The 14,816-nt window shown below is 51.1% G+C and overlaps 1 protein-coding gene across 1 annotated transcript in view; it reads left to right on the forward strand.

Moving 5' to 3' along the window:
- Nucleotides 1-14,816, forward strand: part of LOC311123018 (uncharacterized protein) — a 47,094-nt gene that overhangs the window by 10,608 nt on the left and 21,670 nt on the right. The window contains exons 7-8 of the mRNA XM_084197312.1: nucleotides 5,478-5,639; nucleotides 11,861-11,969. Coding sequence (XP_084053438.1) covers nucleotides 5,478-5,639; nucleotides 11,861-11,969 — 271 coding nt within the window. The remainder of the gene's footprint in view (nucleotides 1-5,477; nucleotides 5,640-11,860; nucleotides 11,970-14,816) is intronic.

The raw sequence follows: 14,816 nt of genomic DNA on the forward strand, positions 1-14,816 counted from the left end.
ATACCATGACATTTCAAATGTTTTATTGAATAAAAGGATTAACTTTTGAATGTCGTTTTTAGTAAGGTGTTCCCGTAAAAAGGCCTGTAGCTTGTTTATATGTTGGCCAATCAGCAGAACTACAGTCGGTAGCTTGTTGTTTATGTTGGCCAATCAGCAGAACTACAGTCGGTAGCTTGTTGTTTATGTTGGCCAATCAGCAGAACTACAGTCGGTAGCTTGTTGTTTATGTTGGCCAATCAGCAGAACTACAGTCGGTAGCTTGTTGTTTATATGTTGGCCAATCAGCAGAACTACAGTCGGTAGCTTGTTGTTTATATGTTGGCCAATCAGCAGAACTACAGTCGGTAGCTTGTTGTTTATGTTGGCCAATCAGCAGAACTACAGTCGGTAGCTTGTTGTTTATGTTGGCCAATCAGCAGAACTACAGTCGGTAGCTTGTTGTTTATGTTGGCCAATCAGCAGAACTACAGTCGGTAGCTTGTTGTTTATGTTGGCCAATCAGCAGAACTACAGTCGGTAGCTTGTTGTTTATGTTGGCCAATCAGCAGAACTACAGCCGGTAGCTTGTTGTTTATGTTGGCCAATCAGCAGAACTACAGGCGGTAGCTTGTTGTTTATATGTTGGCCAATCAGCAGAACTACAGTCGGTAGCTTGTTGTTTATGTTGGCCAATCAGCAGAACTACAGTCGGTAGCTTGTTGTTTATGTTGGCCAATCAGCAGAACTACAGTCGGTAGCTTGTTGTTTATGTTGGCCAATCAGCAGAACTACAGCCGGTAGCTTGTTGTTTATGTTGGCCAATCAGCAGAACTACAGCCGGTAGCTTGTTGTTTATATGTTGGCCAATCAGCAGAACTACAGTCGGTAGCTTGTTGTTTATGTTGGCCAATCACCAGAACTACAGTCGGTAGCTTGTTGTTTATGTTGGCCGATCAGCAGAACTACAGTCGGTAGCTTGTTGTTTATGTTGGCCGATCAGCAGAACTACAGTCGATAGCTTGTTGTTTATATGTTGGCCAATCAGCAGAACTACAGTCGGTAGCTTGTTGTTTATGTTGGCCAATCAGCATAACTACAGTCAGTAGCTTGTTGTTTATGTTGGCCAATCAGCAGAACTACAGTCGGTAGCTTGTTGTTTATATGTTGGACAATCAGCAGAACTACAGTCGGTAGCTTGTTGTTTATGTTGGCCAATCAGCAGAACTACAGTCGGTAGCTTGTTGTTTATGTTGGCCAATCAGCAGAACTACAGTCGGTAGCTTGTTGTTTATGTTGGCCAATCAGCAGAACTACAGTCGGTAGCTTGTTGTTTATGTTGGCCAATCAGCAGAACTACAGTCGGTAGCTTGTTGTTTATGTTGGCCAATCAGCAGAACTACAGTCGGTAGCTTGTTGTTTATGTTGGCCTATCAGCAGAACTACAGTCGGTAGCTTGTTGTTTATGTTGGCCAATCAGCAGAACTACAGTCGGTAGCTTGTTGTTTATGTTGGCCGATCAGAAGAACTACAGTCGGTAGCTTGTTGTTTATGTTGGCCGATCAGCAGAACTACAGTCGGTAGCTTGTTGTTTATGTTGGCCAATCAGCAGAACTACAGTCGATAGCTTGTTGTTTATGTTGGCCAATCAGCAGAACTACAGTCGGTAGCTTGTTGTTTATGTTGGCCAATCAGCAGAACTACAGTCGGTAGCTTGTTGTTTATGTTGGCCAATCAGCAGAACTACAGTCGGTAGCTTGTTGTTTATGTTGGCCAATCAGCAGAACTACAGTCGGTAGCTTGTTTTTTATGTTGGCCGATCAGCAGAACTACAGTCGGTAGCTTGTTGTTTATGTTGGCCGATCAGCAGAACTACAGTCGGTAGCTTGTTGTTTATGTTGGCCAATCAGCAGAACTACAGTCGGTAGCTTGTTGTTTATGTTGGCCAATCAGCAGAACTACAGTCGGTAGCTTGTTGTTTATGTTGGCCAATCACCAGAACTACAGTCGGTAGCTTGTTGTTTATGTTGGCCGATCAGCAGAACTACAGTCGGTAGCTTGTTGTTTATGTTGGCCGATCAGCAGAACTACAGTCGATAGCTTGTTGTTTATGTTGGCCAATCAGCAGAACTACAGTCGGTAGCTTGTTGTTTATATGTTGGCCAATCAGCAGAACTACAGTCGGTAGCTTGTTGTTTATGTTGGCCAATCAGCAGAACTACAGTCGGTAGCTTGTTGTTTATGTTGGCCAATCAGCAGAACTACAGTCGGTAGCTTGTTGTTTATGTTGGCCAATCAGCAGAACTACAGTCGGTAGCTTGTCCGCTCCACTGTGCTCCATCTCTCCCTCCGTCCCCTCCACCACTGCAGCGTCTCTCCCTCCTGTCTGCTCCACTGTGCTCCATCTCTCCCTCCGTCCCCTCCACCACTGCAGCGTCTCTCCCTCCTGTCTGCTCCACTGTGCTCCATCTCTCCCTCCGTCCCCTCCCCCACTGCAGCGTCTCTCCCTCCTGTCTGCTCCATCTCTCCCTCCTGTCTGCTCCACTGTGCTCCATCTCTCACTCCGTCCCCTCCCCCACTGCAGCGTCTCTCCCTCCTGTCTGCTCCACTGTGCTCCATCTCTCCCTCCGTCCCCTCCACTGTGCTCCATCTCTCCCTTCTGTCTGCTCCACTGTGCTCCATCTCTCACTCCGTCCCCTCCACCACTGCAGTGTCTCTCCCTCCTGTCCCCCCCACTGTGCTCCATCTCTCCCTCCGTCCCCTCCACCACTGCAGTGTCTCTCCCTCCTGTCCCCCCCACTGTGCTCCATCCCTCCCTCCGTCCCCTCCCCCACTGCAGCGTCTCTCCCTCCTGTCTGCTCCACTGTGCTCCATCTCTCACTCCGTCCCCTCCCCCACTGCAGCGTCTCTCCCTCCTGTCCGCTCCACTGTGCTCCATCTCTCCCTCCTGTCTGCTCCACTGTGCTCCATCTCTCCCTCCTGTCTGCTCCACTGTGCTCCATCTCTCCCTCCTGTCCGCTCCACTGTGCTCCATCTCTCACTCCGTCCCCTCCCCCACTGCAGCGTCTCTCCCTCCTGTCTGCTCCACTGTGCTCCATCTCTCACTCCGTCCCCTCCACCACTGCAGCGTCTCTCCCTCCTGTGCTCCATCTCTCACTCCGTCCCCTCCCCCACTGCAGCGTCTCTCCCTCCTGTGCTCCATCTCTCACTCCGTCCCCTCCCCCACTGCAGCGTCTCTCCCTCCTGTCCCCTCCACTGTGCTCCATCTCTCACTCCGTCCCCTCCCCCACTGCAGCGTCTCTCCCTCCTGTCCGCTCCACTGTGCTCCATCTCTCCCTCCGTCCCCTCCACCACTGCAGCGTCTCTCCCTCCTGTGCTCCATCTCTCACTCCGTCCCCTCCCCCACTGCAGCGTCTCTCCCTCCTGTCCCCTCCACTGTGCTCCATCTCTCACTCCGTCCCCTCCACCACTGCAGCGTCTCTCCCTCCTGTCTGCTCCACTGTGCTCCATCTCTCACTCCGTCCCCTCCCCCACTGCAGCGTCTCTCCCTCCTGTCCCCTCCACTGTGCTCCATCTCTCCCTCCTGTCCCCTCCACTGTGCTCCATCTCTCCCTCCTGTCCCCTCCACTGTGCTCCATCTCTCACTCCGTCCTCTCCACCACTGCAGCGTCTCTCCCTCCTGTCTGCTCCAACTGTGCTCCATCTCTCACTCCGTCCCCTCCCCCACTGCAGCGTCTCTCCCTCCTGTCCCCTCCACTGTGCTCCATCTCTCACTCCGTCCCCTCCACCACTGCAGCGTCTCTCCCTCCTGTCTGCTCCACTGTGCTCCATCTCTCACTCCGTCCCCTCCCCCACTGCAGCGTCTCTCCCTCCTGTGCTCCATCTCTCACTCCGTCCCCTCCCCCACTGCAGCGTCTCTCCCTCCTGTCTGCTCCACTGTGCTCCATCTCTCACTCCGTCCCCTCCACCACTGCAGCGTCTCTCCCTCCTGTCTGCTCCACTGTGCTCCATCTCTCCCTCCGTCCCCTCCACCACTGCAGCGTCTCTCCCTCCTGTCCCCTCCACTGTGCTCCATCTCTCACTCCGTCCCCTCCCCCACTGCTCCATCTCTCCCTCCGTCCCCTCCACCACGGCAGCGTCTCTCCCTCCTGTCTGCTCCACTGTGCTCCATCTCTCCCTCCGTCCCCTCCCCCACTGCAGCGTCTCTCCCTCCTGTCTGCTCCACCACGGCAGCGTCTCTCCCTCCTGTCTGCTCCACTGTGCTCCATCTCTCCCTCCGTCCCCTCCCCCACTGCAGCGTCTCTCCCTCCTGTCTGCTCCACCACTGCAGCGTCTCTCCCTCCTGTCTGCTCCACTGCGCTCCATCTCTCCCTCCTGTCTGCTCCACTGTGCTCCATCTCTCACTCCGTCCCCTCCACCACTGCAGCGTCTCTCCCTCCTGTCTGCTCCACTGTGCTCCATCTCTCCCTCCTGTCCCCTCCACTGTGCTCCATCTCTCCCTCCTGTCCCCTCCACTGTGCTCCATCTCTCCCTCCGTCCCCTCCACCACTGCAGCGTCTCTCCCTCCTGTCTGCTCCACTGTGCTCCATCTCTCCCTCCTGTCCCCTCCACTGTGCTCCATCTCTCCCTCCTGTCCCCTCCACTGTGCTCCATCTCTCACTCCGTCCCCTCCCCCACTGCGCTCCATCTCTCCCTCCTGTCCGCTCCACTGTGCTCCATCTCTCACTCCGTCCCCTCCACCACGGCAGCGTCTCTCCCTCCTGTCCTCTCCACTGTGCTCCATCTCTCCCTCCTGTGCTCCATCTCTCCCTCCGTCCCCTCCACCACGGCAGCGTCTCTCCCTCGCGCAGCAGTGCTCAGGTTAAAAAGGGTTAAAGAAACACCGTATTTAGAGTATCCTAAAAAATGATGGTACTATTCCGATAGTGAAATGATTTCAAACGCCCATCCCTAATGTTAACCCTGTCTCTGACTACGGGTCGTTAGGTCCTGGTAACCCTGTCTCTCTGTGTGTAGTCTGTAGAGGACCTGTTTGACTACGGGTCGTTAGGTCCTGGTAACCCTGTCTCTGACTACGGGTCGTTGGGTCCTGGTAACCCTGTCTCTCTGTGTGCAGTCTGTAGAGGACCTGTTTGACTACGGGTCGTTGGGTCCTGGTAACCCTGTCTCTCTGTGTGCAGTCTGCAGAGGACCTGTTTGACTACGGGTCGTTAGGTCCTGGTAACCCTGTCTCTCTGTGTGCAGTCTGCAGAGGACCTGTTTGACTACGGGTCGTTGGGTCCTGGTAACCCTGTCTCTCTGTGTGCAGTCTGCAGAGGACCTGTTTGACCACGGGTCGTTGGGTCCTGGTAACCCTGTCTCTCTGTGTGCAGTCTGCAGAGGACCTGTTTGACTACGGGTCGTTAGGGCCTGGTAACCCTGTCTCTGTGTGTAGTCTGCAGAGGACCTGTTTGACTACGGGTCGTTGGGTCCTGGTAACCCTGTCTCTCTGTGTGCAGTCTGCAGAGGACCTGTTTGACTACGGGTCGTTGGGTCCGGTGGGTCCAGAGGTGGTGATGCAGGCAGCTGACCTCTTGATGGGAGACTTCAGGATGATCTCCTGTCAGGACATCAAATGGAGCCTCAACGCCATGAAGGGGCACTACGCAATCACACGCAAGGTACACACACTACCCAATCACACGCGAGGTATACACGCTACGCAATCACACGCAAGGTACACACACTACCCAATCACATGCAAGGTACACACGCTACGCAATCACACGCAAGGTACACACGCTACGCAATCACACGCAAGGTACACACGCTACGCAATCACACGCGAGGTACACACACTACGCAATCACACGCAAGGTACACACGCTACGCAATCACACGCAAGGTACACACACTACCCAATCACACGCAAGGTATACACACTACCCAATCACACGCAAGGTACACACGCTACCCAATCACACGCAAGGTACACACGCTACACAATCACACGCAAGTTACACACGCTACGCAATCACACGCAAGGTACACACACTACGCAATCACACGCAAGGTACACACACTACGCAATCACACGCAAGGTACACACACTACGCAATCACACGCAAGGTACACACACTACCCAATCACACGCAAGGTACACACGCTACCCAATCACACGCAAGGTACACACGCTACCCAATCACACGCAAGGTACACACGCTACGCAATCACACGCAAGGTACACACGCTACCCAATCACACGCAAAGTATGCACGCTACCCAATCACACGCAAGGTACACACGCTACGCAATCACACGCAAGGTACACACACTACCCAATCACACGCAAGGTACACACGCTACCCAATCACACGCAAGGTACACACGCTACGCAATCACACGCAAGGTACACACGCTACCCAATCACACGCAAGGTACACACGCTACGCAATCACACGCAAGGTACACACACTACCCAATCACACGCAAGGTATACACGCTACACAATCACACGCAAGTTACACACGCTACGCAATCACACGCAAGGTACACACGCTATGCAATCACACGCAAGGTACACACACTACGCAATCACACGCAAGGTACACACACTACGCAATCACACGCAAGGTACACACACTACGCAATCACACGCAAGGTACACACACTATGCAATCACACGCAAGGTACACACACTATGCAATCACACGCAAGGTACACACACTATGCAATCACACGCAAGGTACACACACTACGCAATCACACGCAAAGTACACACACTATGCAATCACACGCAAGGTACACACACTATGCAATCACACGCAAGGTACACACGCTACGCAATCACACGCAAGGTACACACGCTACGCAATCACACGCAAGGTACACACACTACCCAATCACACGCAAGGTACACACGCTACGCAATCACACGCAAGGTACACACACTACCCAATCACACGCAAGGTACACACACTACGCAATCACACGCAAGGTACACACACTACCCAATCACACGCAAGGTATACACACTACCCAATCACACGCAAGGTACACACGCTACCCAATCACACGCAAGGTACACACGCTACACAATCACACACAAGTTACACACGCTACGCAATCACACGCAAGGTACACACACTACGCAATCACACGCAAGGTACACACACTACGCAATCACACGCAAGGTACACACACTACGCAATCACACGCAAGGTACACACACTACGCAATCACACGCAAGGTACACACACTACGCAATCACACGCAAGGTACACACACTACGCAATCACACGCAAGGTACACACACTATGCAATCACACGCAAGGTACACACACTACGCAATCACACGCAAAGTACACACACTATGCAATCACACGCAAGGTACACACACTATGCAATCACACGCAAGGTACACACACTACGCAATCACACGCAAGGTACACACACTACGCAATCACACGCAAGGTACACACACTACGCAATCACACGCAAGGTACACACGCTACGCAATCACACGCAAGGTACACACGCAAGGTACACACGCTACCCAATCACACGCAAGGTACACACGCTACCCAATCACACGCAAGGTACACACGCTACCCAATCACACGCAAGGTACACACGCTACGCAATCACACGCAAGGTACACACGCTACGCAATCACACGCAAGGTACACACACTACGCAATCACACGCAAGGTACACACGCGAAGCAATCACACGCAAGGTACACACACTACACAATCACACGCAAGTTACACACGCTACGCAATCACACGCAAGGTACACACACTATGCAATCACACGCAAGGTACACACACTACGCAATCACACGCAAGGTACACACACTACGCAATCACACGCAAGGTACACACACTACGCAATCACACGCAAGGTACACACACTATGCAATCACACGCAAGGTACACACACTATGCAATCACACGCAAGGTACACACACTATGCAATCACACGCAAGGTACACACACTACGCAATCACACGCAAAGTACACACACTATGCAATCACACGCAAGGTACACACACTATGCAATCACACGCAAGGTACACACGCTACGCAATCACACGCAAGGTACACACGCTACACAATCACACGCAAGGTACACACACTATGCAATCACACGCAAGGTACACACACTACGCAATCACACGCAAGGTACACACACTACGCAATCACACGCAAGGTACACACACTATGCAATCACACGCAAGGTACACACACTATGCAATCACACGCAAGGTACACACACTACGCAATCACACGCAAAGTACACACACTATGCAATCACACGCAAGGTACACACACTATGCAATCACACGCAAGGTACACACACTACGCAATCACACGCAAGGTACACACACTACGCAATCACACGCAAGGTACACACACTACGCAATCACACGCAAGGTACACACGCTACGCAATCACACGCAAGGTACACACGCAAGGTACACACGCTACCCAATCACACGCAAGGTACACACGCTACCCAATCACACGCAAGGTACACACGCTACGCAATCACACGCAAGGTACACACGCTACGCAATCACACGCAAGGTACACACACTACGCAATCACACTCAAGGTACACACGCGAAGCAATCACACGCAAGGTACACACACTACGCAATCACACGCAAGGTACACACGCGAAGCAATCACACGCAAGGTACACACACTACGCAATCACACGCAAGGTACACACGCTACGCAATCACACGCAAGGTACACACACTACGCAATCACACGCAAGGTACACACGCTACCCAATCACACGCAAGGTACACACACTACGCAATCACACGCAAGGTACACACGCTACCCAATCACACGCAAGGTACACACACTACCCAATCACACGCAAGGTACACACACTACGCAATCACATGCAAGGTACACACACTACCCAATCACACGCAAGGTACACACACTACCCAATCACACGCAAGGTATACACACTACCCAATCACACGCAAGGTACACACGCTACGCAATCACACGCAAGGTACACACGCTACGCAATCACACGCAAGGTACACACGCGAAGCAATCACACGCAAGGTACACACGCTACGCAATCACACGCAAGGTACACACTACCCAATCACACGCAAGGTACACACACTATGCAATCACACGCAAGGTATACACACTACCCAATCGCACGCAAGGTACACACGCTACGCAATCACACACAAGGTACACACACTACGCAAACATAGGCGTGACGTCATTATGTCCAGTTTATATCGACACGACCGTTCAATGGTGACACCGTGGCAGGTAATTGTTGCATCTATTTTCTATGCAAACTTCTGTAAATGTCGACAAAATCACTGGACAAACTAATGGAAACATAGCTGGTGTCTTCATCAGGATATTTTCAAGTACCAGCTAATGGAATGTCTGTGTGTCATTGTCTCCCTGTGTTTATCAGGCATCACTCAGTGTCTCTGTGTGTTTATCAGGCATCACTCAGTGTCTCTGTGTGACTCAGGTTTCACTTAGTGTCTCTGTGTGAATCAGGCCTCACTCAGTGTCTCTCTGTGTGAATCAGGCATCACTCAGTGTCTCTCTGTGTGAATCAGGCCTCACTCAGTGTCTCTCTGTGTGAATCAGGCCTCACTCAGTGTCTCTGTGTGAATCAGGCATCACTCAGTGTCTCTCTGTGTGAATCAGGCCTCACTCACTGTCTCTCAGTGTGAGTCAGGCCTCACTCAGTGTGAATCAGTGTGAATCAGGCCTCACTCAGTGTCTCTCTGTGTGAATCAGGCCTCACTCAGTGTCTCTCTGTGTGAATCAGGCCTCACTCACTGTCTCTCAGTGTGAATCAGGCCTCATTCAGTGTGAATCAGTGTGAATCAGGCCTCACTCAGTGTCTCTGTGTGAATCAGGCCTCACTCAGTGTCTCTGTGTGAATCAGGCCTCACTCAGTGTCTCTCTGTGTTAATCAGGTTTCACTCAGTGTCTCTCTGTGTGAATCAGGCCTCACTCAGTGTCTCTCTGTGTGAATCAGGCATCACTCAGTGTCTCTGTGTGACTCAGGTTTCACTCAGTGTCTCTCTGTGTGAATCAGGCCTCACTCAGTGTCTCTCTGTGTGAATCAGGCCTCACTCAGTGTCTCTCTGTGTGAATCAGGCCTCACTCAGTGTCTCTCTGTGTGAATCAGGCATCACTCAGTGTCTCTGTGTGACTCAGGTTTCACTCAGTGTCTCTCTGTGTGAATCAGGCCTCACTCAGTGTCTCTCTGTGTGAATCAGGCCTCACTCAGTGTCTCTCTGTGTGAATCAGGCCTCACTCACTGTCTCTCAGTGTGAATCAGGCCTCACTCAGTGTGAATCAGGCCTCACTCAGTGTCTCTCTGTGTGAATCAGGCCTCACTCAGTGTCTCTCTGTGTGAATCAGGCATCACTCAGTGTCTCTGTGTGACTCAGGTTTCACTCAGTGTCTCTCTGTGTGAATCAGGCCTCACTCAGTGTCAGTGTGAATCAGGCCTCACTCAGTGTCTCTCTGTGTGAATCAGGCATCACTCAGTGTCTCTGTGTGACTCAGGTTTCACTCAGTGTCTCTCTGTGTGAATCAGGCCTCACTCAGTGTCAGTGTGAATCAGGCCTCACTCAGTGTCTCTCTGTGTGAATCAGGCCTCACTCAGTGTCTCTCTGTGTGAATCAGGCCTCACTCAGTGTCTCTCTGTGTGAATCAGGCCTCACTCAGTGTCTCTCTGTGTGAATCTGGCCTCACTCAGTGTCTCTCTGTGTGAATCAGGCCTCACTCAGTGTCTCTGTGTGACTCAGGTTTCACTCAGTGTCTCTCTGTGTGAATCAGGCCTCACTCAGTGTCTCTCTGTGTGAATCAGGCCTCACTCAGTGTCTCTCTGTGTGAATCAGGCCTCACTCAGTGTCTCTCTGTGTGAATCAGGCCTCACTCAGTGTCTCTCTGTGTGAATCAGGCCTCACTCAGAATCAGGCCTCACTCAGTGTCTCTCTGTGTGAATCAGGCATCACTCAGTGTCTCTGTGTGACTCAGGTTTCACTCAGTGTCTCTCTGTGTGAATCAGGCCTCACTCAGTGTCAGTGTGAATCAGGCCTCACTCAGTGTCTCTCTGTGTGAATCAGGCATCACTCAGTGTCTCTGTGTGACTCAGGTTTCACTCAGTGTCTCTCTGTGTGAATCAGGCCTCACTCAGTGTCAGTGTGAATCAGGCCTCACTCAGTGTCTCTCTGTGTGAATCAGGCCTCACTCAGTGTCTCTCTGTGTGAATCAGGCCTCACTCAGTGTCTCTCTGTGTGAATCAGGCCTCACTCAGTGTCTCTCTGTGTGAATCTGGCCTCACTCAGTGTCTCTCTGTGTGAATCAGGCCTCACTCAGTGTCTCTGTGTGACTCAGGTTTCACTCAGTGTCTCTCTGTGTGAATCAGGCCTCACTCAGTGTCTCTCTGTGTGAATCAGGCCTCACTCAGTGTCTCTCTGTGTGAATCAGGCCTCACTCAGTGTCTCTCTGTGTGAATCAGGCCTCACTCAGTGTCTCTCTGTGTGAATCAGGCCTCACTCAGTGTCTCTCTGTGTGAATCAGGCCTCACTCAGTGTCTCTCTGTGTGAATCAGGTTTCACTCAGTGTCTCTCTGTGTGAATCAGGCCTCACTCAGTGTCTCTCTGTGTGAATCAGGCCTCACTCAGTGTCTCTCTGTGTGAATCAGGCCTCACTCAGTGTCTCTCTGTGTGAATCAGGCCTCACTCAGTGTCTCTCTGTGTGAATCAGGCCTCACTCAGTGTGAATCAGGCCTCACTCAGTGTCTCTCAGTGTGAATCAGGCCTCACTCAGTGTCTCTCAGTGTGAATCAGGCCTCACTCAGTGTCTTTCTGTTTCAGGCCTTATGTGAAGCGGTGAAGCAGCTGCAAGACTCTGAGGCGTTAGAGAAGAGAAAACGCAGGAGACACACTGGAGAACGCTGCTACATAGACTTCAGGTTCCAGCACGGTGAGTATACACTACACACTACACCCTACACACTACACACTACACACTACACCCTACACACTACACACTACACACTACACACTATACACTACACACTACACACTACACACTACACACTGCACACTACACTCTACACACTACACACTACACACTACACACTGCACACTGCACCCTACACCCTACACACTACACACTGCACACTACACTCTACACACTACACACTACACACTACACACTGCACACTGCACACTACACACTGCACACTACACACTGCCCACTGCACACTGCACACTACACAACGCTGTTACATAGACCTCAAGTATCAACACAGAGTACACACACCAAAATGTCTGTCTTTTTTCGATACGATGACATGAAAAACGGTTCGTTACTAGAATTTTGTTACTTTCTATCACGTCTCACATTTGGAAATTGCAACTAAGTGTATTGAACTTATTAGAAAATGTATTAATTAGCTCAAGTTGATCATAAGACATGAACAGAATGCATCAGTGATTGGTATTCAGTGATTGGTTAATGATGAATGCATCAGTGATTGGTTAATGATAACCCTCTTGGGGTAGGTCTGTGTAGCCATTAGCGATGCTAATGATAACCGCCTTTGGGTAGGTCTGTGTAGCCATTAGCGATGCTAATGATAACCGCCTTGGGGTAGATCTGTGTAGCCATTAGCGATGCTAATAAAAACCCTCTTGGGATAGGTCTGTGTAGCCATTAGCAATGCTAATGATAACCCTCTTGGGGTAGATCTGTGTAGCCATTAGCAATGCTAATGATAACCGCCTTTGGGTAGATCTGTGTAGCCATTAGCAATGCTAATGATAACCGCCTTTGGGTAGATCTGTGTAGCCATTAGCGATGCTAATGACAACCCTCTTGGGGTAGGTCTGTGTAGCCATTAGCGATGCTAATGATAACCCTCTTGGGGTAGATCTGTGTAGCCATTAGCGATGCTAATGATAACTGTCTTGGGGTATATCTGTGTAGCCATTAGCGATGCTAATGATAACCGCCTTTGGGTAGATCTATGTAGCCATTAGCGATGCTAATGATAACCCTCTTGGGGTAGATCTGTGTAGCCATTAGCGATGCTAATGATAACCCTCTTGAGGTATATCTGTGTAGCCATTAGCGATGCTAATGATAACCGCCTTTGGGTAGATCTGTGTAGCCATTAGCGATGCTAATGATAACCCTCTTGGGGTAGATCTGTGTAGCCATTAGCGATGCTAATGATAACTGTCTTGGGGTATATCTGTGTAGCCATTAGCGATGCTAATGATAACCACCTTTGGGTAGATCTATGTAGCCATTAGCGATGCTAATAAAAACCCTCTTGGGGTAGATCTGTGTAGCCATTAGCGATGCTAATGATAACCCTCTTGGGGTAGATCTGTGTAGCCATTAGCGATGCTAATGATAACCCTCTTGGGGTAGATCTGTGTAGCCATTAGCGATGCTAATGATAACCCTCTTGGGGTAGATCTGTGTAGCCATTAGCGATGCTAATGATGACCCTCTTGGGGTAGATCTGTGTAGCCATTAGCGATGCTAATGATGACCCTCTTGGGGTAGATCATTACTATATGGCTCTGGGTAGATGGAAAGGCTTTTCATTAAAAGTTAACTACAGAGTAGTCTATGACTACCTGGCAGGATCGTGATTATTATTTGCATCAATCCAGCGGCCATTTTGAAAGGGGCGCTACAGATACACCGCTAACCAGAGGCGGAAGGCTCATGCAGGTACCGATAGGATGCATGGGGAGGGAGGAGCTCTGTTTGTACCAACAAAACTGGTTATATGTAGAAACCAGTCAACACATTTTTTAATCCAGCCTCTTGACTTGATAAATCAACATCCCCAAGCACCGGGGAGAGAGTGACTGTTTAGCTGGGTACAACAGCCAACCAATTCGTTTGGGAAACGGCGCAGCGACAAGAATGCAACAAGCCATGGCTTCCCCAGAGGAAAACACACAGCGCAGCGCCAAGAATGCAACAAGCCATGGCTTCCCCAGAGGAAAACACACAAGAATGCAACAAGCAATGGCTTCCCCAGAGGAAAACACACAGCGCAGCGCCAAGAATGCAACAAGCCATGGCTTCCCCAGAGGAAAACACACAGCGCAGCGCCAAGAATCCAACAAGCCATGGCTTCCCCAGAGGAAAACACACAGCAACAAGCCATGGCTTCCCCAGAGGAAAACACACAGCGCAGCGCCAAGAATGCAACAAGCCATGGCTTCCCCAGAGGAAAACACACAGCGCAGCGCCAAGAATGCAACAAGCCATGGCTTCCCCGGAGGAAAACACACAGCGCCAAGAATGCAACAAGCCATGGCTTCCCCAGAGGAAAACACACAGCGCAGCGCCAAGAATGCAACAAGCCATGGCTTCCCCAGAGGAAAACACACAGCGCAGCGCCAAGAATGCAACAAGCCATGGCTTCCCCAGAGGAAAACACACAGTGCCAAGAATGCAACAAGCCATGGCTTCCCCAGAGGAAAACACACAGCGCAGCGCCAAGAATGCAACAAGCCATGGCTTCCCCGGAGGAAAACACACAGCGCCAAGAATGCAACAAGCCATGGCTTCCCCAGAGGAAAACACACAGCGCAGCGACAAGAATGCAACAAGCCATGGCTTCCCCAGAGGAAAACACACAGCGCAGCGCCAAGAATGCAACAAGCCATGGCTTCCCCAGAGGAAAACACACAGCGCCAAGAATGCAACAAGCCATGGCTTCCCCAGAGGAAAACACACAGCGCAGCGACAAGAATGCAACAAGCCATGGCTTCCCCGGTGGAAAACACACAGCGCAGC

This window comes from Coregonus lavaretus, assembly GCF_964263955.1.
Source record: "Coregonus lavaretus genome assembly, contig: HAP1_SCAFFOLD_1943, whole genome shotgun sequence".
NCBI lineage: Eukaryota > Metazoa > Chordata > Actinopteri > Salmoniformes > Salmonidae > Coregonus > Coregonus lavaretus.